This window comes from Bufo gargarizans, chromosome 2, assembly GCF_014858855.1.
Source record: "Bufo gargarizans isolate SCDJY-AF-19 chromosome 2, ASM1485885v1, whole genome shotgun sequence".
Classification (NCBI taxonomy): domain Eukaryota; kingdom Metazoa; phylum Chordata; class Amphibia; order Anura; family Bufonidae; genus Bufo; species Bufo gargarizans.
This window is the reverse complement of record NC_058081.1, coordinates 299,015,583-299,039,478: the sequence shown is the minus strand read 5'-3', so window position 1 is coordinate 299,039,478 and position 23,896 is coordinate 299,015,583. Positions and strand designations below refer to the sequence as shown.

The following is a 23,896-nucleotide window of genomic DNA, read 5'->3' as shown; positions in this document are numbered from 1 at the left end:
AGGACTTCCCTCCAGGGAAAACATATGCTCCTAGGGCCAGACAAAAGTATATTATCACCTGAGGATGTAAGTCTAAAATGGCTCATAAAGTGGTCATACAGCGGTTCCTTAGACCATTAAGCGCATCTACAGGAACTATTGATGGCCTACTCTCTAACAAGATGTCCAAGATTTTGTTGCCTAGGCGGAGGCTAGATGTACTACTTCTTCCTTTACCCATACTTGATACTCCATGGTAACACATCAGGACAGACTTCATGACTGATCTTCCTGCCTCCTGTGGATGCATGGTAATTGGGTGGTTGTGGACCGTTTCTCAAAAATAGCACTCATTCCCTTGCCTGGACTGCCTTCTGCTGTTTAATTGACCAGTTTGTTTATCCAGGACATTTTTCATTTACAAGGTCTTCCTCAACATATTGTTTCAGATAGGAGAGTACAATTACTCTAGAGGTTCTGGAGATCACTCTGTAGGTTGTTGGAAGTTAACCTGGACTTCTCCTCTGCCTACCACCTTTAGTATAATGGGCAGGTAGATAGAATCAACCAGATTCTGAACTATTTATGTATTTTTGTCTCCTCTAAGCAAGATTACTGGGTTTCCCTGCACCTTTGGGATGAGTTCTGTGACAACCACCACTCCAAGTCTGCAGACAAATCGTCATTCTTTGTTTATTCACAGCACCATGGTCTGCAGCATCTGCAGCTATCCACTGATGTGCCAGCTGTAGATGCTGCTGCCAAGTATTTTTGCCAGATCTGGCTGCAGACCAAGGCTTCCCTGACTTAGATTTATGCATCCATAAAAAAAATCTGCAGGCAAGAAACGAAGAGCCCATCTATAATTCTCATTTGGAGACAGAGTCTGGTTGTCATCAGTACATATCTGCCTGAAGGGTCCATGTTATAAATATGACCTTTGGTTCCTGGGGGAATTCAAAGTCCTCAGCCAAATTAACCCAGTCTAGGTTCCAATTGTCTTCATCTCTCCGCATTCTCATTCCTTGTGTCTTACTCTTATGCTTAACTACTACACCAAATCCTCTGTATTCACATATGTTCCTACTGATGTAGAGGGTGTATTTGAAGTCAGGAGTATAATATGAAGAGAGAAAAGATTTTCTGCCTGGCAGACTAGAAGGGCTTTGCGCCTGAAGAAAGAATGTTAATGCTTCTGAAAACGTTTCTGGCACAGTCTGGACCAAAGAACAGAGGGCGTAAGGTGTACATTACTTTTATGTTGGCAGCCCATGCCCGCCACTGACCGAATTCCCCGGGCAGTCCTGAGCACCACCCCACTAATTCCTGCTGCCATCACTGCTTCTGTTCCAACAGCCTGGACCCGCTGGCCCTCATTTGCACTCAAGCAGTTGGCCCGGCTGCCGAACTCCCATGTGTGGTTTCATGGATTTGTACATACGCTGCCTGCCCTGACGCTGGCCTGTTACTGACTACAAGTTTTGCCTTTCCCTTTAGTGCTAGGCACTGGTGTCTCTTGACCCCTATTAATTAGCAGTCAACCACACGGAGACTACTCCAAGAGGAAGCGGCCTGTTCCCTGCAGCAATGTTCAGATCCCTGTATAGAAACATAGAATGTGTCGGCAGATAAGAACCATTTGGCCCATCTAGTCTGCCCAATATACTAAGTACTATGGATAGCCCCTGGCCCTATCTTATATAAAGGATGGCCTTATGCCTATCCCATGCATGCTTAAACTCCTTCACTGTATTTGCAGCTACCACTTCTGCAGGAAGGCTATTCCATGCATCCACTACTCTCTCAGTAAAGTAATACTTCCTGATATTACTTTTAAACCTTTGCCCCTCTAATTTAAAACTATGTCCTCTTGTAGCCGTTTTTCTTCTTTTAAATATTCTCTCCTCTTTTACCTTGTTGATTCCCTTTATGTATTTAAAAGTTTCTATCATATCCCCTCTGTCTCGTCTTTCTTCCAAGCTATACATGTTAAGGTCCTTTAATCTTTCCTGGTAAGTTTTATCCTGCAATCCATGTACCAGTTTAGTAGCTCTTCTCTGAACTCTCTCCAAAGTATCAATATCCTTCTGGAGATATGGTCTCCAGTACTGAGCACTATACTCCAAATGAGGTCTCACTAGTGCTCTGTAGAGCGGGATGAGCACCTCCCTCTTTCTACTAGTAATGCCTCTCCCTATACACCCAAGCATTCTGCTAGCATTTCCTGCTGCTCTATGACATTGTCTGCCTACCTTTAAGTCTTCTGAAATAATGACCCCTAAATCCCTTTCCTCAGATACTGAGGTTAGGACTGTATCACTGATTTTATATTCTGCTCTTGGGTTTTTACGCCCCAGGTGCATTATTTTGCACTTATCCACATTAAATTTTAGTTGCCAGATTTTTGACCATTCCTCTAGTTTTCCTAAATCCTTTTCCATTTGGTGTATCCCTCCAGGACAGGAACATCAACCCTGTTACAAATCTTTGGGTCATCAGCAAAAAGACACACCTTACCATCGAGGCCTTCTGCAATTTCGCTGATAAAGATATTAAACAATATGGGTCCCAGAACAGATCCCTGAGGTACCCCACTGGTAACAAGACCTTGGTCTGAATATACTCCATTGACTACAACCCTCTGTTGCCTGTCCCTCAGCCACTGCCTAATCCATTCAACAATATGGGAGTCTAAGCCCAAAGACTGCAATTTATTGATAAGCCTTCTATGTGGGATAGTATCGAAAGCCTTACTGAAGTCTAGATAAGCAATGTCTACTGCACCTCCGCCATCTATTGTTTTAGTCACCCAATTAAAAAAATCAATAAGATTAGTTTGACATGATCTCCCTGAAGTAAACCCATGCTGTTTTTCATCTTTCAATCCATGGGATTTTAGATGTTCCACAATCCTCTCATAGGAGTCAAAGGTTGAAAACCAGGTAACCACCAGAATAACATCTTTAGGTTTAGCCCTAAGTCAAATTCGTTGGTTGGCACAGTGGTTCCACACTCACTACCATAGCAGTTCTATAGGTGGTTATGGACCTGTTCTGTGTATAACCTAAATGAACATAAATATAGCCTTAAAGGAGTGGCCTTATTTAAAAAATGAGACAAAAGCCAGTAATTGTGTTAAAATTTTAAATATGTATATAAATACTCACTAGTTCAATCTTCCTTCACTTCTAGTGCTGCTGCTCCAGTTACCTCTGCCATGCTTGGCTACAGCAATGACCTGCCTACTGTAACAGCGGCTGCTGTGCGCCGCTGTTCCCTTGCTTACCGCTGCGGTCCCAGGCGCCGTGTTCAGCCCTGGCCACAGCATGCTTGCTGCTTGTTTCCTGCAACATTTCCTTAAAGGCCGGCATGCATCAATTCCTGTGTTTAATGGGTTGGATCATGTGACCTCGCCAACCAATCCTAGCCCTCCTCCACATATATAAGTGGCTCAGCCCCCTTCCCAGATGCCTCAGTGTCAAGGTCCTTGTGTCTTGCTAAGGTTCCTGATATCCACTTGTGTTCCTGACGTGTACTTCTGTTCCTGAATTATGCTACCCATTTTATCCCTGCCTGCTTGCCTTGACTCTCCTGTTGCCGATCCGGATTGCCTAACCTTTACCTGTGCAGCCTGCCCTGACTTTGCCTCTGCCTCATCCTTCGGTCTTGCACTGTTGCTTCGGTCCTGTTGACAACGCCTGTACCTCTGGTACCTTTCTCAGGTACCTTCTGGTCTGCCTGGACCAGCTGCCTCATGTACCTATCCTCCTCAAGAGGTAGCGACCTGGTGTTCCCCTCGGAAAAGTCTATTCCCACCATCAGAGGTACTGTGAAGATCGAGGGGTTTACTTAGACAACACCCTTAGAGGAGGTAGGACACACCCGCTGGTTCATGACACCTATATATCGCACGTCACCAATCCATCCACTCAGTGGCCTCAGAGGAATACAGTAGAAGACCACTGAGGTCCTTGATTGGCTACAGTACATTAGGTGAGGACTGGACTAGCAGCACTGGAAACATAGGGAGATTAAACAAGTGTTTATAGCTTCACTAATTCAGAACAATTCCAGGCTTTAGCCTTGTTTTTGAATAGCTTGGATAACCTGCTTAATATGGTATATCAGAGCATTAGGCTCATTTTAGATTTCCCAAAATCTTTACGAATTAAATAGCCAGTTCAACCCTTTACAGTTATATTTTAAGCTCATACATGATTGTGGAATCACTGTGCACTAAAGTTTATTTTATCAGAAGCATTATTTCATTGAGATTGAAGAAACCGTGTTATATAGATACATAGCATAAAAAATAAATTATTCCCCACTATTATTGTTGTTGTTACCAGGCACAGTTGACTTTACTGTTGAGTTTTTTGTATAACAACTGAAATCATGTTCAGGGTATTTTGTATCGATTGGTGTGTATTTCAGATACAAATATATTATATTTCCTACTGCATCCTGAAAGATAAGTATCATATCTAATTAATGGCCACTACTAAAAGAGTCAGTTACACAATAAAGTCTTTGTTAATTGAGAAGAGAAAGGTTGCTAACAATAGAAGTAAAATACATAAAAAATACTTAATGTCTGCTTTAAAATAAAACACATTTTTAAGAATTCTAAGTAAAAGGGGTACTCTGGATTTAATGATTACAATTGTTCGTTTTGAGAATAGGAGGTTAAACAATTTTGTAATATACAACTATTTAACTTTTGCTCACAGACCTTTTATTATATACATATAGAAGCCTCACCTTAAGAAAAAAAATGGTATGGCCCGTTATAGTCCACAGGAGAGCTAATAGGACTAAACATGGTGTCATTCATGTGAGCTGTCAGGTGACCCTCACAAGTATCATGTGACATGGCTTTTAGTTAAATGTACAGATTTCTAACACGTAAATAGTAGTGTACTAGGGAGCAGAAAATATACAGTATATACAGTATTACTACCTGCAGCAGCACCTCACCATCAAGTCTGTCAGTTTCTATGTTGAAGCAGATCTCTGTGTGTGGTGTTATTTTTTACACAAAACTTTACTGACAACATGACAACATCACTTACAGACAGGCAGCCATTTTACAACATACATGTTCAAGTCCTCTATGGGGATTTTAAAAAGGTTAAAAAAGTTTTTAAAATATAAAAAAAAATAATAATATTACAATTCTAATCACCCCCCTTTTACCATATTAAAAATAAATAGATATAGAATGCCCAAACTATTAAAATCAAAATGTATTTATCTCATGGTTAATGCTGTAACAGGAAATTAAATTAAAATGGCTTATTAGCCATTTTTGCTGTTTCACTGTTATGACTGTAGGTAGCGACAGACAAAGACAGTGAGCCCAGCCCGCTTTCCCTACCTACTTGCAGTACAAGCCCTAGATAGCTAGACCACAAGTGGTCTATGGTCCCTACACTATTTCACTGCAGATTGGACAAACAAAAAGACAGACAAACAATACCAGAGTCGTACGTAAAGGTCAAAACCAGACAAGCTATGTAGTACCAAACAAGAGACAGAGAGTGGGCAGAAGACAAGTCCAGATCAGAACCAGACGGACAACCCAGTACCAAATGAGAGATAGAGAGTGGTCCGAAGACAAGCCGGGGTCAGAGGAACGAGCAATCCAATAGGCACAAGAACAAGAAACCAGGAACACAGCTAGTGAGTCAGAGACTATCACTGCCACTGGTGTATGGCCAGGAAGGGGTTAAAATGGAGTCCCGAGTCCCTGGATTAGAACATGATAGGTCCAAGACATTCACCTCACAAATTTTTTTATAAGAATTGTATTAGTAAAAACTACAGACTGTCTGCAAAAAATTAGCCCTCACATAATTCATAGATATAACTATAAAAAAGTTATAGTAAAAAGTTTAAGTAATTATACATTGTAGGCAATTTTAAATTGCCATTAGAAAGTACAACTTGTCCTAGAAAAAAAACAAGCCCTCATATGCCTATGTGAATGGAAAAATAAGAAAGGCAGAGAGTAAAAAATGAAAATGCAAAAACTGAAAACTGCAAGGTCCTGAAGGGGTTAACTTCGATAAAAACTGAAAAAATGCAGATGAAAAGGGTGCCATTAGGATTGTGATGGACACTTGTATGACTGCTATGTTAGGGTACTTTCACACTTGCGTTTTTCTTTTCCGACATAGAGTTCCATCACAGGGGCTCTATACCGGAAAAGAACTGATCAGTTTTATCCCCATGCATTCTGAATGGAGAGTAATCCGTTCAGATGCATCAGGATGTCTTCAGTTCAGTCGTTTTGACTGATCAGGCAAAAGAGAAAACCGTAGCATGCTACGGTTTTATCTCCGGCGAAAAAAACTGAAGACTTGCCTGAATGCCGGATCCGGCATTTTTTTTCCATAGGCATGTATTAGTGCCGGATTCAGAATACCGGAATGCCGGATCCGCCCTTCCGGTCTGCGCATGCGCAGACAGAAAAAAAGGTGAAAAAAATAAATGCTGGATCCGTTTTGCCGGATGACACCGGAAAGACGGATCCGGCATTTCAATGAATTTTTTCGACTGATTAGGCATTTTTAAGACCGATAAGGATCCTGATCAGTCTTACTAATGCCATCAGTTGGCATACATTTTGCCTGATCCGGCAGGCAGTTCCAGCGATGGAACTGCTTGCCGGATTTCTCTGCCGCAAGTGTGAAAGTACCCTTAGGTAAATCACTGATGAATGCTAAGCGTATTACCACGTAAAGATCCTAATATTACATATCTAGTGTACATGTCTACACAGTTTGGTACATCATTAGCGCAGTAGCAAGGAAAATCAGACATACCTTCTCAGATATATCCAAGTGGTACATCTGAAGAGCCTGCTTGAATTCTGCTTTTCCTAAACCTCCAGATCCACTTCCGTCAAGTTGTCTTAAGTATTTCCCTAATCCTGTTAAAGTTCTAACACCTCTCTTCTTCAGTTTCTCCTTCATAACATCTACAAAAAAAGAAAATAATTCATGGCTGCTAAAGATAGTCTTTTAAACTGTATATCATTAAAAACCACAAGACTGCACAAAGAGAACACAGAAATACCAATGATACGATAATGTGGCAGATGACCGGAATACAGAATAACTTCAATAATTAGTGGAGGTCAGGGAGAAATTAATTACTACCCACCTTGCATTGCCAAAATAATGTTCTCTTCATCATTCCAGTGAACGCCTAGGTCCAACTTGTTTCCCTCACAAATATCCCTAAAATACAAATTTCCATGAAGTGCTCCATTCTGTGTCTCAAAGGAAAGACAATAAATGTGCTAAAGTCATATGCATTAAAAGAGATCTCTCAGTGAGTAATTTATAGATGTGTTCTTCCTCACCTTTGCTCTTGACTAGTAGTAGTGCACTACCCCCTGATGAAGCATTGAGCGAAACGCTTGTCGGGACGCGGGAGATACAGATTTTAATTGTAGGTATACCTATGCGACCATGTGGGGATCTAGGAGGTCAGGATTATCTATCCATTTGTGGTGAGGCACCTGGCACTTTATGTGACGATCTTGTGAAACTTTATGTGGTGGCTTTATATCCTATTTCTGTATGACCGACCTATATTTTGGCACATATCCTGTTTATCTCCTTCAAGGGCATTTTACTGCCTTATGTGCGTCTGCACCACCAACTGATTTTAAGCTTTATTTTATGAATTATATATGAATAAAGGTATTTATTATTTTCTACCCGGATTGGCCTTTTTTGTGTAACTCAATGAAGATATAGCCAAATTCATACAGAGAAACCAAATGCTGCAAGGCAGTGAACAAAGTATTAGGGTTCATGCATACAACCGTTCTTTAGCTCCCTACAACATCTCAGTTGTACAGTGTGGTCCCAAAGTATGGAGACATACTTAATGGAAAACGGTGGTTGGGAACACCATCCTGTTGGTGGTATATTGCTAAAAGAAGTAGGCAAATCTGTGAGTGACTGTGTCCAATATGGCAGCCATTGAAAACAAAGTGGGAAGGGGAGCATATGACATAAGTATCAGATGGAGACAGATATGGTTGCAAGATTATCATGCGAGGAGGGGACAGACTGCGCTGATCTCTGAGGAGTGCAGTATCTGACTCACTGCAGCGTATTTCAACGCTTGGCACCCTAACAGACTATCCATCCACTATGGCAGACAAAACTTCCACAGACGAAGCAACAACAATAAGCGCCTTGACGTCCTTCAGCAAGAGCGCACATTGTAGCCCCGGAGGCTGTCACAGGAGAGTGGGGTGATACAAGTCAAAATAAAGGCTTTTAAAATGGCCACCGTGTTGAACACTGCCCCTCACAAATTTTCCATGTCCCCATAGCAACATGCCACACAAAGAATGGCGTTCCCATCCACCATTTTCAATTTATTTAGGTCTCTATACTTTTCCACTAACCTGTATTGCTCTGTAATCTGGCATCCATACAAGACTATGTATACCTCCAATTTTAAACAGTAATAGACATTATTTTATTTTTTTTATCCATACCCCAAAAAAAATCTAGCTATATTTTATCAGAAGCAAAATTATGGAGACATTGCTTCTAGGAAAGAATATGTCTGTAATACAATGTTGTAGCCACAGGCATTTCCTAGGCCATCACACACCCTTGTGGCATACAGCTTTTCCATGTCCATGAGGCCTAAACATCTGGGTGGGTTCTAGCTTTGGTTTCTGACTTAAAGGGGTTTTCTGAGATTTTCTTACTGATGACCTATCCTCTGGATAGTTCATCAGTATCTGATCGGTGGGCGTCCGACACCCAGGACCCCCGTCGATCAGCTGTTTGAGAAAGTAGCGGCGCTCCTCTGACGACACGTTCATCGCTCACATGGCCTAGGAGCAGCTCAGCAACATTTAAGTAAATGGTGCTGAGTGTAATACCAAGCGCAGCCACTATACAATGTACGGCACTGTGCTTGGTAAGTTGCAAGAAGGCAGCGGCGCTGATCGGGAGGGGTTCCGGGTGTCAGTCCCTCAGATCAGATACTGATGACCTATCTTGAGGATAGGTCATCAGTAAAAATCCTGGAAAACCGTTTTAATTTTTATTTTATTTTTTATGGGAATGATCACAGAGTCTCCAAAGAATTCACATATCAATAGAAATACTGATGTCTATAAATAGTAAAACTTGGGCCTCATCACTCGACCATTTCTCATAATTTTTTGCAGATATAAAATGTAGTAATAAATTACATTTTTTATTATTCTGCATTACCAAAAATCTATACCATGACTTTTGTTTTATATATTAAGGTAAAAACCATTATTTAAAGGAAAGATAAAAAATGAATCCATCTTGCGGCCCTCCAGCTGTTGCAAAACTACAACTCCCAGCATGCCCAGACAGCCTACAGCTCTCAGCCTACAGCAGGGCATGATGGGAGTTGTAGTTTTACAACAGCTGGAGGACCACAGGTTGAGCATCCCTGATCTATAGTACATTACAGTTAATATCGATCTTCTGAGTGTCCGCGCTGACAGCGCTGTGCATTATAATTTAGTGGTGAAGCCTGTTTATAGCCTTGTCTGGCCATGCAGTCTTCTAAGCTCTAGTAATTGGGGATGTAATTAGATTAATTATGCAGGTGCACTGAAAACAATGAGCCAGTATTATTTGCCAGTTTCTATAAATGGAAACAGAACTTTAAAGTAAATGCAGGAAATACCATTACAGGCCCACGTGATTTCTGCATTCAATGTACATTCACTGAGAAAAAATAAAATAACACACCCAGATAGAAATGCTGGGTTGCTGCAAAACTGGGCATGCAGTGTCTTGGCATAAGGGGATGTAAAAGTGCTTCCCCTGCTGCCCAATAAAAAGGCTCTTGGTGAGAGATTGATGACTGCTAGGCACGTCTCTATGACACACTCTTAGACATCATTGGACTGAGGGATCACATCACTGGACTGAGAGAAGCAGGATGATTATTCCAACAAACTGCCTACCATCTAGGCTGCTCTGGCCTAGCTGTTACAAGATGTTGAGAGCAATTGTTGCATGAGAGTACAAACGCCATACAGGCTCCGGACAGCCCATACACACCACCAGTAGAGAGGACAGTATGATCTGCCGACAAGCACGGGCAGCTCCCACAGTTTCATTGTCCACCAAAGGTGTCACCTTCATTACACACTCTTGTCTCTGCCTAGACCATTTCCAGGTGCTTAAAGAGGACCTTTCATCTGTTTAGCCCTAGTCTAATTAGGGACTTACCTTATAGGACGGCCCCCACTGATGTCATTGCACTTTATTTTATTTCTGTTGTCCCATTGTCCCCCTATATTCTAATTAGCCGACTTGGTTATACTAGGCGGAGACTGGAGCGGTTCTCTACTCACTGGCTGGGAGCACATCCAATCAGAGCGCACCACTCATAGCCAGGTAGGAGGTCTTTAAAAAAAAAAAAAAAAGTGCGATGACATCAGTGGGGGCCGCCCTATAAGGTAAGACCCTAATTACCCCATCCAAAAAAGTATACCCCAACCATAGGGTGATTACTTATTCAAGTAATGACCAAGCCTTTAGCAATACAATAAATACATAACCTAAAATGCCAGACCGCTGGTACTGATTAAGCTCTTTATTACAAAAAAATTCAATTTAAATACATACATGATTAAAAGAATTGGTGCAGGAGATAAAAAGCGACATCACTGGAGGAAACGTACAGTGGACACTAGTCCCTATTCATTCAACATGATAATTCACTAGAAATGTATATATAGAAATTCATTGAAAACAAGAAACAGGACAATTACCCATACTGTGTCTCCTCCAGGTTAGCGCCATCCTGGAGGAGACACAGTATGGGTAATTGTCCTGTTTCTTGTTTTCAATGAATTTCTATATATGCATTTCTAGTGAATAATCATGTTGAATGAATAGGGACTAGTGTCCACTGTACGTTTCCTCCAGTGATGTCGCTTTTTATCTCCTGCACCAATTCTTTTAATCATGTATGTATTTAAATTGTATTTTTTTGTAATAAAGAGCTTAATCAGTACCAGCGGTCTGGCATTTTCTATGTAGGTTATGTAAGACCCTAATTAGACTAGGGTTAAACAGATGAAAGGTCCTCTTTAACAGAAGTAGATTTGCTGTCATGGTGCCTCTTATGCTTCCTGCCATTGACAACCAGCCACTGTCGTCTTTGGTTTCGCGAATGAGAAACCTGGACTGTTTCAAAACTGAAACCATATTGTCTTTAGTGATTAATCCACATAGCGTTTGGGGTCCGACCATGCTCAGGTTCGAGTATGGAGGCCACATGGGGAGGGCTTCTATCCTGCCTTTGCTGTGGAGCGACACACTGCCCCAATTGCTGGTGTGATGATCTGGGGAGCCCTCACATACAACAGTCGGTCATCCCTAGTAGTGATACGAGGGACATGACAGCTCAGGGATATGTGCAGGACGTCTTGTGGCCACATGTGTTGCTTCTCATGGCAGGGCTTCCAACTGCCATTTTTACAGCAAGATAATGCTTGCCCACACAAAGCAAGCGTTTCCCAGGAATGTCTCCATCAGATTGCAACACTACTTTGGCCTACCCAGTCACCAGAATTATCACCATTTGGGCATTTATGGGACCGCCAGATTTAGCAACCTAGGAGTATGCAGGATCTATAGGCCCAGTTGCAACATTGGTGGGCTGCAGGATACCATACAGAACCTGTATGTCTCCATGCCCAAATGTACCTCATCTTGCATCGAGGCTAGAGTCATCCCAACGTGGTACTAGAGCCTCTTTTAATTGTACAGTTTTCCCCAATAAACATCCTTTCAGACTAATACTGTAATCACTTACATTACATATATCATCATTACATTCACACATTCGAAAGTTTCACTCGATTCCAACAACTCCTTCCTGGTGCATAATGTTTTTATTTTTATGAGTGTATATGAGGAGTGTAGTTCTAACTCACTGATTAAGTTCTGTTAATAGTAAATTATATTACTAACGTTAAGGATTTATTCACACAGTTCATATCACAATTTTTTACATGACTTGGAAGGAGGAAGTTAATTTCTGATCATTCCCTACCCATTTGCTGCATTTATGGTGGTGACTGATCATTACCACGATTGTTCGTCCCCAGACAGTTTCATTGTTTGCTGGCAACGTATTCCTGTTTATACTGAGTAATGAGCATCTAACATGAAGCTGCATGAAAGAAGTGATCACCTGACAAACTAGTGTTTGCTCCTCTCTTCCATAGGACCACGGTAGTAATGGCCTACTTCATTTGGAAGCTGGCAGAGAAGCCACAGGGGAACAAAAGAGAGGTAAGAAATGTCTGATAAGTGCCAGGGCTGAAACAAAACTAATTAGATGATGAATATTGTTGGGTCATTTCTTATTTATTAAAAAATGTTCCCACTTTTTTATACTTTTACCTTTTGGGCCTTTATTTTTAATACTACACTTTTATAGAATTCAGAGGTCCAGCAGAAACAAGATATAGGAATGATTGTGTGACAAGGAGGAGTGACTTTGTGCTAAAGGGATGTGGCTTTGCAGGAAAGGTGTGTGGCCTAAATGCACTTCCATGCAACAAAACTGCACCAAATATTTGGCATATTTTTTAAGTGAAACCATGCTAACTTATAGGTAAACTTGGCTTACTTTTTTTTGGTGCACAGACACATTTTCTGGGCACATATACACATTTTTGTTGCACATACGGACGGATAAGTTTATGGTGCACTGATGGAATTCTAGCAACAATTTGGCGTAGGATTTATGATACTCTAAATTTATAAAGGTATTTGCTCCAGAATAGTACATTTGTCTAATATTAAGACTGTGATTCATATTATTAGGGCTCGTTCACAAGAATGTGAGATGCCCGTTGCCGTATTGCGGACCGCAATACACGGGCACTGTTCCGTGGCCATTCCGCATCACGGATGCGGACCCATTCATTTCAATGAGTCCGCAAATCCGGAGATGCGGATTGGAAGAACGGAACAGAACACTACGGAAGCACTATGCAGTGCTTTCTGGGGTTCCGTTCCGTGCTTCCGCACCGCAAAAAGATGCTCTATCTTTTTGCGGCACGAAAGGATCGCGGACCCATTCAAGTGAATGGGTCTGCAATCCCCATACGCCTTCCCCACGGATGGTGCCCGTGCAATTTCCGGTCCACAGCACGGGCTTCAGACGCTCGTGTGAACGAGCCCTTAGACAGTATAAAGTCTACCACTATTAGTAAATCTGCCCCACTATGTCAGAATTTAAAAATGCATATCTAATAACAAATGCCAATCACAGTTATAATGAATCTAATAATTGGTCAAGAAATGATAAACTTGAGGAACACCTTTCCAATAAGTGTACTGTACAGTTTTGCTCTGAGGATGGTCACAATTCATCAAAGCCTGGACTAGGGAAGTTGTTGACCTGCCCCATAGACAGGATTGACAACCTATAAGTTCACAGTCAATGCTTCGGAGAATCAGAAGTCTGCTTGACCATTCATAAATAAGCAGTAAGCCTTATAAAGCACTGTGTACACTAATAGAAAAAGTGAAGGAAAAAACATACACACAAAAGAAAGACAAGTCCTAGTGCAGAATTCTGCATCCCTGTACCTTAAGGACTTCAAGGCTTCCTCATCAATAGCTGTGATTCGAATGGTAAGTATTGGGTTTTGCCTTAAGCTTTCTGAAAGACTTTGATGTTCTGCTGTCAGGAAAGAAAGATCTGCTCCCTGCAAAGATCAAATTAAAGATTATAAGCAACAGTTATTCATGCCACCAGTTATCACGCAAGTATCTTTTCTTCATTATTAATTAAAAAGATATACTATAAAATGTTGTCATGGCCTGACTATTATCAGCCTATGCCAATCGTAAGCTGTATTTATATACCACATGAATACCTAACCTCAGGGTATATATCTAAATCCTTTCCCAGGGGTAAGACAGAACTGCAATTTTGGATTTGATTAGACGTGACTATCTCTCTTGTCAAGTAATATACTTATCTTCACATTATGATGACAGCTTCCAAAAGAGGGCAAATTTAAATATATAACCTTCATGCTTAGTCAATAGCTAATATGGCTTCTGCATGGAAACCCATCAATCTTCTTCCATTTCTTTGTAATTTAAGTTCCCCAATTGTTTTCTCCTTAACCACCCTTTGTCTGTCCATTTCCCAGTAATAGCATGTGACAGTATAATTGAGCAAGTGTTGAGACTATGAATAGGAAAATACGGCAGGAGACCGTCTGTATACACAACTCAGATTGGAAATTAGTGGAACTTTCAAAGCCTATTCCAGATGAAACGAAAAATAAACAAAAACACAAAAATGGCTGAATAAGTAATCCATGTTAGGACACGCTGTGGCAGGATTCTTGATTCAAGGTCTAGTTCAGCAATCCCTTGAGTTACGTCTTACCTAATGAAAGGACATGTAGTCAAGAACATTTTGTTTGTTATATATATTTAGCGAAATGTGGTTATGTTTGCGTATTCGTTTTCTGCTGTTTTTACGCTAAAGATATATAGAGACGTTCACAGAAAATGTAACGTAAAAAAAAAAAGTGTACGACAAATATCTCAAATGGTTTACATGGATTGGATATGGTTCTATGAGACTTGCACTTGTGCACATTGTCATTTGTATTATTCTTTGTTGTTGTCTTTCATATTTTATGGAAAACAAAAAACTATAAATTATTAGCCTTGTTCATGTCCAGCCACAAATTAGATCATTGTCTTAGAGGGATTCTGTCACCTCTTATTACACTATAGAGCTGCGGACATGCACGGCTAGATCGCCACTAGCATGTCCGCAATATACCTGTCCCATAGCTCTGAGTGGTTTAATTGAGTGTAAAAAATGATTTTATATATATATGTAAGTCAGCCTGGTAAGGAGCCCAAGGGGCTGTACTAACCGTTCTGGAGCCCAGCCACACCCCTTGTGGAGGAGCCCAGCACCGCCTGTATCCAGGAATCTCCTCCTTGCTCACAAAGTCAGATCGCGATAATCTTGCAATGCGCAAGCTCGCACATGCGCAGTGCCGGCATAGTATTGCTTCCTTGTGCTGGCATCAACCTCAGGGAAGGAACTGCGCGCCGCGAGATTACGGCGATACAAGGAGATTCGTGGATACAAGCGGTGCTGGGCTCCTCCACAAGGGGGCGTGGCTGGGCTCCAGAACGGTTAGTACAGCCCCTTGGGCTCCTTATCAGGCTCATTTACATATATATGAAATAATTTTTTACACTCAATAAAACCACTCAGACATATGGGACAGGTATATTGCGGACATGCTAGCGGCGATTTAGCTGTGCATGTCCGCATCTCTATAGGGTAAAAAGAGGTGACAGAGTACCTTTAACTATTTTGCCAAACCTGGACATTGACATTGTTTCGGTGCGTCATGTTGCTGGAATACTGTAGTGTTAAAGTCCAAACTTTCACACTATGGAGAGATATTCATTACTACCCATTTGCAAAAACATGTGAGACACAGACCAGAAGATCCAGAGTGGGTGAGCAGCGCCAAACAGCGCAGTATTGATGTGTCTCTTCTGGCCAGAACATATCTAGTGCTGAGTCAACACATCTGTGAATACCAGCAAAGGCCAGCAACTACACACTGTAACTACACAATTTACTGCGGTTATACAGTACTATTGTATATTGGAACTGTGTCAGGACTTGGACTTGACTACTCTGGCATACTCTTTCCTATGTGCCTAATAAATGTATTTGAACTGATTTGTATATTTACGGCAGAAGTGCTTGAGAGCCAGTAATATCATTTATCTTCTGTATAGTTATTTTGGATCCTGGGAATGGAGTGAGCAGACGTCTGACAAACATCATGACAGCTCTTCTGCTAACTCAATTAAAAAAATATAAGCATGGTACAAAAATATGCATTCCCATACAGCATGGCCATAACTACCAGGCTAGCAGATTCTATGGGGCCAACAAATAAGAGGGGCCCATCCCCACTTAGATATAAGGTGCAGATAGTGATAAAAGGTGCCATGGAAAATGTAATACCACCCCATTCTAAGTTTCAGTACGGAGCCTTAGGCCCCTTTCACACGAGGGAGTTTTCCGCGCGGGTGCAATGCGTGAAGTGAACGCATTGCACCCGCACTGAATCCTGACCCATTCATTTCTATGGGGCTGTTCACATGAGCGGTGATTTTCACGCATCACTTGTGCGTTGCGTGAAAATTGCAGCATGCTCCTCTTTGTGTGTTTTTCATGCAACGCAAGGCCCCATAGAAGTGAATAGGGTTGCGTGAAAATCGCAAGTATCCTACAAGCAAGTGCGGATGCGGTGCGGTTTTCACGCACGGTTGCTAGGAGACGATCGGGATGGAGACCCGATCATTATTATTTTCCCTTATAACATGTTATAAGTAAAAATAACAGCATTCTGAATACAGAATGCATAGTACAATGGCGCTGGAGGGGTTAAAAAATAAATAAATTAACTCACCTTAATCCACTTGCTCGCGTAGCCGGCATCTCTCCGGTCTTCATCTTAGCTGTGTGTAGCAACAAGGACCTTTGGTGACGTCACAGTCATCACATGATCCATCATTACCATGGTGATGGATCATGTGATGACCGGAGTGACGTCACCACAGGTCCTGTTGCTACACAGAGCTAAGATGAAGACAGAAGGAGATGCCGGCTACGCGAGCAAGTGGACTAAGGTGAGTTAAATTATTATTATTATTATTATTTTTAACCCCTCCAGCGCTATTTTACTATGCATTCTGTATTCAGAATGATATTATTTTCCCTTATAACCATGTTATAAGGGAAAATAATACAATCTACAGAACACTGATCCCAAGCCCGAACGTCTGTGAAGAAGTTCGGGTACCAAACATGCGTGATTTTTCTCACGCGAGTGCAAAGCGCATTACAATGTTTTGCACTCGTGCGGAAAAATCGTGGGTGTTCCCGCAACGCCCGTGTGAAAGAGGCCTTAGTGTTACTTCTATTTGCATTATTCCTCCTGTGCTGCATTACGTTTTGCATTTTTCTTGTACTGTGAAATCACTACATTTTTCTTGCATGTGACATCACTGTATAATTCCAGTGTTGCAGCATCACTGAGAAGATTATTCCTGTACTGTGACACTGTCTATATTATACCTGTACTGTGACATCACTGTGTGTATTATGCCAATAATGTGACATCAGTATGTGCTTTAGCCCTATACTGTGACTTCACTCTGCACATTATTCCACCATTTGTATACCACTATGTGCATTATCCCTGTACCATGACAATATGTGCCTTACCGGATGCATCAGGGAGACTAATAATAAGCATTTCTGAACATGTTGTTAAAAGTGGTCATGGGGGAATGGGACCATATTCCAAGTTTTGATATGGGGCCCTGTGGTTATATGTTACACCCCTGGCTGCCATACATTGCTTCTGCACATAAAAGAAGCCATGTCTATAATAGGTTCTTAGGTTCTGTATATTTTAGAGTATAACCTAAGACAATTACCACAATTACCACATTAAAGTGGCTCTTAAGGAATTCAGATATTCAGGTAGCAAAGATATCGAGAGCGTCAAAATGAAGATGAGATATTTCAAGAAACAATCAATGTACTTTTCCTGCGACCGCAGACACTGCTATATATGTACACTATATCAATCAATTGTATTTAAGCATCCAAAAGGCATGATAAAGATGACGGTGTCATGACACAGACATTGGTATTTGATCACTTACTGCCAAAAATATACTCTAAAATTCTATCAATTTGTCTACACAAAATGTATTTTTTTTTTGTACAGTCGCTGTAAAACCCGTAAGATTTCTCTAATTTATTCACTGTCTGTGAAGACATCATGACCCATAATTAATTTGTCTTCTCCCTGACACACACAATTATTTATGTTTCATATAATGAACAGAGGGCAAAGAAGTAATGACAGTGCTGAAAGAGAGTTCATGGCATCCAGATAAATTAGTACAATTACTGTCCTCATAAAACATCCAGCCATCGTATGTGTCCAGATCAATGAAATGGCTTTCTATCCAGTGAAAGGAGTCTGACATTGCCTCTAAGATGGCAGGTGCTGCACACTGACGGGACACGGCACATCGGAAACTGCAATGATCATCTTTCTGGGAAAAAAATGCTTTAGGCTCAACGATAAAAAGTGAACTTACGGGAAAAAAATCTTTAATCTCATATGGTTTTCCTCTTCTTCGTCCAGATTTATGAAGATATATTCCTTTTTGGATGAAGGGTAATGCATTTGTTCTTTAAGAAGAATAAAGAAAACAACAGTCAATTCAACTCTTAGGGCATTTTCCACCATGAAATTGTAGCAGCAGCAAAGATGAGATTTCAAGGCGTTGTCCACTTTCTGGTTACTGTTGACTAATGCGTTTGTAAGATGTGGCAGTTACTAGTATAGCCTTTGCTGACATTCTGCACCATTTTCTAGATTTCATCAAGTATGGCCTCTTGTTGGCCAAGTGTTTTGTGCTGTCCATACAGAGGTCCAGTCCATAAAATGGCTGCTGATGGAGGGTCATGTGACCAGGCAGATCACCTCCATGTGATGCCTTCTCCATTCACATACACTGCACCTGCCATCTGCACTTGTACTGTTGGGAGTACTGTTGCAGTGTGTTAGAATGGAGAAGACCGAGTGACGTGTCTGGTCACATGACCTTCCATCGGCAGCCATCTTATGGACAGGGCCTTTATAAGGACAGCACACAAGATTTTCCCACAATGGGACATGTCTTTTGAAACACAGAATGTCAACAAAGGCTACATTAGTAAGTGCCACACAGTCTCTTACCTGCACATTGGTCAACAATAGCCTGACAGCGGATAACCCCTTTAAAAGCAGCTTTTAAAGGGAACCTGTCACCGGGATTTTGTGTATAGAGCTGAGGACACGGGTTGCTAAATGGCTGCTAGCACATCCGCAATACCGAGTCCCCATAGCTCTGTGTGCTTTTATTGTGTAAAAAACTGATTTGATACATATGCAAATTAACTTGAGATGAGTCAGAGCTTGAAAACATGACTCTTCTCTGGGCACACAAGTAAGATATGACTGTTATGTTAATTTACATAAAAGGCGGGAAGTATAAAAATGCATAATACTTATTGAATTTGTCTGCAAATTAAATTAAAAGCGTAATTTATATGTTTGGGGTAACACATTGAACATTTAGAAACGCTCAGTGAGGGTAGCATAGTAGAGGTGACAGGTTCCCTTTAAATCTACAGCATGTCAATTTATGCTGCATATTTGTATAACATTGGTTAAAATCCTCTACAAAATCTTTGAAAAAGCCACATTTAACTAGTGAATTCTGCCACAAATTTCTTGCAGATTTGCGGGAATTTAAGCAGAATTAAGGGGCTACAGTGCTCTATTGAGCTTGGGCTGAACTACAGAGCTAGGTTGGCAGCACTTCCATTGCCCTTTCCAGTTCTACTCATTCCAATGGAACACAACACTGCTCAAAGGTACAGAAATCCCAGGGTTTAAAGATTTCTAGAGACCTGATGATTTCAAATTAGAAGACAAAATAAAAACAACAAATCAGCTTTGGCAGCTAAATACTTGTACGTTTGTGGACAATGGACAGTTCACGGTTTTTATGCAAAGCCAAAACTACAGTAAACTCATTTTAATCCATCATCAATGGGACTTGTGAGTGCCCAAACTGCAACCCAAAACCCACGTATTTATCGTAAAGTTCCAACACGGCAATTTAACCTGGATACCAATATAGTACATCTTCCATATACTTTATCATTTAGCTATAATAGCCTGCCTACATTCAATGTGCTACCTGTGCTGTTCATAGTGCCCCTGCGCTGATGAATGGCAGGAGAAGTCTAAGGAATATTAGTACAAATAGACCTTTTCCAGGGTGCGGGTGCCCACAGAGAGAGGGTGCCCACCCGTGCCATAGGTTCGCCACCACTGTTCTAGATTATCTCACTGGCAATGGAAGAAATATTCAGCAAGAAAGCCCAAAAACATGCTAAACAGATAATATGCTAACACATTAACTTTTCTCTGCACCTACTTCTGGTCTTGTGGAATTCTATATTTTGGTGCATTTCTGTGCTGAAAACAAGTGTTGGATTATCTGACAGCAAATTAAGCAAATTTCCCTCGCTTCAGAACTCATGGTACAATGGTTAAGCTTTATTTACACAAAAACAGAAAACCTCTTTAAACCTACATTACTGAATCATATGGCCGTCACTTACTGCTATAAAGCTAGGGCTCATTACCTGACACATAATCTATGATTGCACTAACACACTGGGGAGAAAAGAGCCTGAAGGGGATTTGTGAGAATAAACAAAGTCAAAATTATCCAACAGCCTCAGATATCCACCAAAAGTCAATAAGATCTGGCAGCCACTAATGTTGAAAATCCCCAAATTAGCTGGTGGAAGGATTAGCATTAAGGAAGAGCTCCAGGCAAATGTGCCTGGTCATGAAGCAATCACCATCCTTCTCATCTAGAATAGCCTAAAGAGTCCGATATACGTCCCAACTCCCACTATACTATTGTGATAAGCAGTGTTAAAGGGCTCGTCCAAATTAAACTAGCTACAGGAAATACTATAAAACTAAAAAAAAAAAAAAAAACACACCTTAGGCCTCATGCACACGACAGTATTTTTTCACGGTCCGCAAAAACGGGGTCCGTAGGTCCGTGACCGTTTTTTCGTCCGTGGGTCTTCCTTGATTTTTGGAGGATCCACAGACATGAAAAAAAAGTCGTTTTGGTGTCCGCCTGGCCGTGCGGAGCCAAACGGCTCCGTCCTGAATTACAATGCAAGTCAATGGGGACGGATCCGTTTGACGTTGACACAATATGGTGCAATTGCAAACGGATCCGTCCCCCATTGACTTTTAATGTAAAGTCAGGAGTCCCTTTATACCATCGGATCGGAGTTTTCTCCAATCCGATGGTATATTTTAACTTGAAGCGTCCCCATCACCATGGGAACGCCTCTATGTTAGAATATACTGTCGGATATGAGTTACATCGTGAAACTCAGATCCGACAGTATATTCTAACACAGAGGCGTTCCCATGGTGATGGGACGCTTCAGGTTAGAATATACTAAAAAACTGTGTACATGACTGCCCCCTCCTGCCTGGCAGGTGCTGCCAGGCAACAGGGGGCAGACCCCCCCCCCCCTGTTTTTAACTCATTGGTGGCCAGTGGGCCCCCCCTCCCTCCCCTGTAGTTAACTAGTTGGTGGCCAGTGGGCCCCCCCCCTCCCTCCCCTGTAGTTAACTCGTTGGTGGCCAGTAGGCCCTCTCCCCTCCATCCCCCTCCTAATTAAAATCTCCCCCCTATCATTGGTGGCAGTGGAGAGTACCGATCGGAGTCCCAGTTTAATCGCTGGGGCTCCGATCGGTAACCATGGCAACCGGGACGCTACTGCAATCCCGGTTGCCATGGTTAGTTAGCAATTTGTAGAAGCATCATACTTACCTGCGAGCTGCGATGTCTGTGTCCAGCCGGGAGCTCCTCCTACTGGTAAGTGACAGGTCTGTGCGGTGCATTGCCTAATGATCTGTCACTTACCAGTAGGAGGAGCTCCCGGCCGGACACAGACATCGCAGCTCGCAGGTAAGTATGATGCTTCTACAAATTGCTAAGTAACCATGGCAACCGGGACTGCAGTGAGGTAACGGACGCGACAATACCAAATATTACTACTTTTTGGTTGTTTGTTTCAGTTTCACATAATAAAGCCTTTTTTTTTTTTAAATGATTTTTTACTGTCTCCATATTCTGAAAGCCATATTTTTTTGGGGTGACTGTCTTACGTAGGGGTTCATTTTTTTTGGTATGAGATGATGGTTTGATTGGTACTATTTTGGGGTGCATATTACTTTTTGATCGCTTGGTATTACACTTTTTGTGATGTAAGGTGACAAAAAAGTATTTTTTTACAATTTTTATTTTATGTTATTAGGGGTTAGGTCATGTGATATTTTTATAGCACAGGTCGCTACGGACTGGGCAATACCTAATTTGTATACTTTTTTTCATTTATTTAAGTTTTACACAATATAATTTTTTAAACAAAAAAAATCATGTTTTAGTGTCTCCATATCCTGAGAGCCATAGTTTTTTAATTTTTGGGGCGATTGTCTTAGGTAGGTTCTCATTTATTGCGGGGTGAGATGACGGTTTGATAGGTATGATTTTGGGGTGCGCATGACTCTTTGATCGCTTGCTATTACACTTTTCGTGATGCAAGGTGACCAAAAAAAAAGAGCTTTTTTTACACCGTTTTTTATTTTTTTTACCGTGTTCACCTGAGGGGTTAGGTCATGTGATATTTTTATAGAGCAGGTCGTTATAGAGGTGGAAATAGCTAATATGTATACTTTTTTAAATTTATTTAAGTTTTACACAATATCATTTTTGAAACAAAAAAAATCATGTTTTAGTGTCTCCATAGTCTGAGAGCCATAGTTTTTTATTTTTTGGGCGATTGTCTTAGGTAGGGGCTTAGGTGACGGTTAGATTGCTACTATTTAAAGTGACAAAAAAAATGTTTTTTTTTAGCACAGTTTTTATTTTATTTTTTGAAGGTGTTCACTTGAGGGGTTAAGTCATGTGATATTTTTATAGAGCTGGTCGATACGGATGCGGCGATACCTAATATGTCTACTTTTCTTTTTTTTAACTTTATTTTGGGGAAAAGGAAGCTTTTTTTTAATTTGAAACTTTGAATTTTTTTGGTCAAACTTTATTTTCGTAACTTTTTTTCACTTTATTTTTTGTCCCACTGCGGGACTTCAACTTTTGGGGGTCTGATCCCCTTTACAATGCATCACAATTGTTTCCCATTTTTTTTTAAAAAGGGAGCATTATGCTTTCCTATACAGCATATGGCAAAAGCAAAAGCCGTAGAGATACATGCCACACATGTGCCCGGAGATTACCCAATGCATACGTCAAACATGTTCACAAAACTAAGGGCTTAAAGTGGTTGTCTGGCCTAGCAGTACACAACCTCAATGATCATACTTCTGTGTGAATACTTCTGTTCAGTTTTTACAAAAGAAAAAGAAGGAGAAGGACCTCCACTAGAAAGGATGACTAATAAATCGTTTGATGCATGTGTCTTTACAGAGGAAGATGTTCTAAGTTTGCTGTCTAAAGTGAAGACAAATAAATCACAGGGGCCTGATGAGATACACCCAAAATTATTAAAAGAGCTTAGTGGTGAGCTGGCAAAACCGTTAACAGATTTATTTAACCAATCATTAGTAACAGGAGTCATCCCGGAAGATTGGAAATTGGCAAATGTCGTGCCCATTCACAAGAAAGGTAGTAGGGAGGAATCGAGCAACTATAGACCAGTGAGTCTGACATCAATAGTAGGCAAATTAATGGAAACCCTATTAAAGGATAGGATTGTGGAACATCTAAAATCCCATGGATTGCAAGATGAAAAACAGCATGGGTTTACTTCAGGGAGATCATGTCAAACAAATCTTATAGATTTTTTTGACTGGGTGACTAAAATAATAGACGGTGGAGGTGCAGTAGACATCGCATATCTAGATTTTAGTAAGGCTTTTGACACTGTCCCACATAGAAGACTTATCAATAAACTGCAGTCATTGAGCATGGACTCCCATATTGTTGAGTGGATTAGGCAGTGGCTGAGTGACAGGCAACAGAGGGTTGTAGTCAATGGAGAACATTCAAAACAAGGTCATGTTACCAGTGGGGTTCCACAGGGATCTGTACTGGGACCAATTTTGTTTAATATCTTCATAAGTGATATTGCAAAAGGCCTCGATGGTAAGGTTTGTCTTTTTGCT

At 41.1% G+C, this 23,896-nt stretch overlaps 1 protein-coding gene across 3 annotated transcripts in view; it reads right to left on the bottom strand.

Moving 5' to 3' along the window:
- Window positions 1–23,896, bottom strand: part of CAPS2 (calcyphosine 2) — a 138,611-nt gene that overhangs the window by 12,638 nt on the left and 102,077 nt on the right. For all 3 annotated transcript variants that reach the window (XM_044280430.1, XM_044280431.1, XM_044280432.1), the window contains 4 exons: window positions 18,216–18,309; window positions 13,623–13,741; window positions 7,147–7,223; window positions 6,807–6,961 (listed from right to left, as the gene is read on the bottom strand). In XM_044280430.1, coding sequence (XP_044136365.1) covers window positions 6,807–6,961; window positions 7,147–7,223; window positions 13,623–13,741; window positions 18,216–18,309 — 445 coding nt within the window. The remainder of the gene's footprint in view (window positions 1–6,806; window positions 6,962–7,146; window positions 7,224–13,622; window positions 13,742–18,215; window positions 18,310–23,896) is intronic.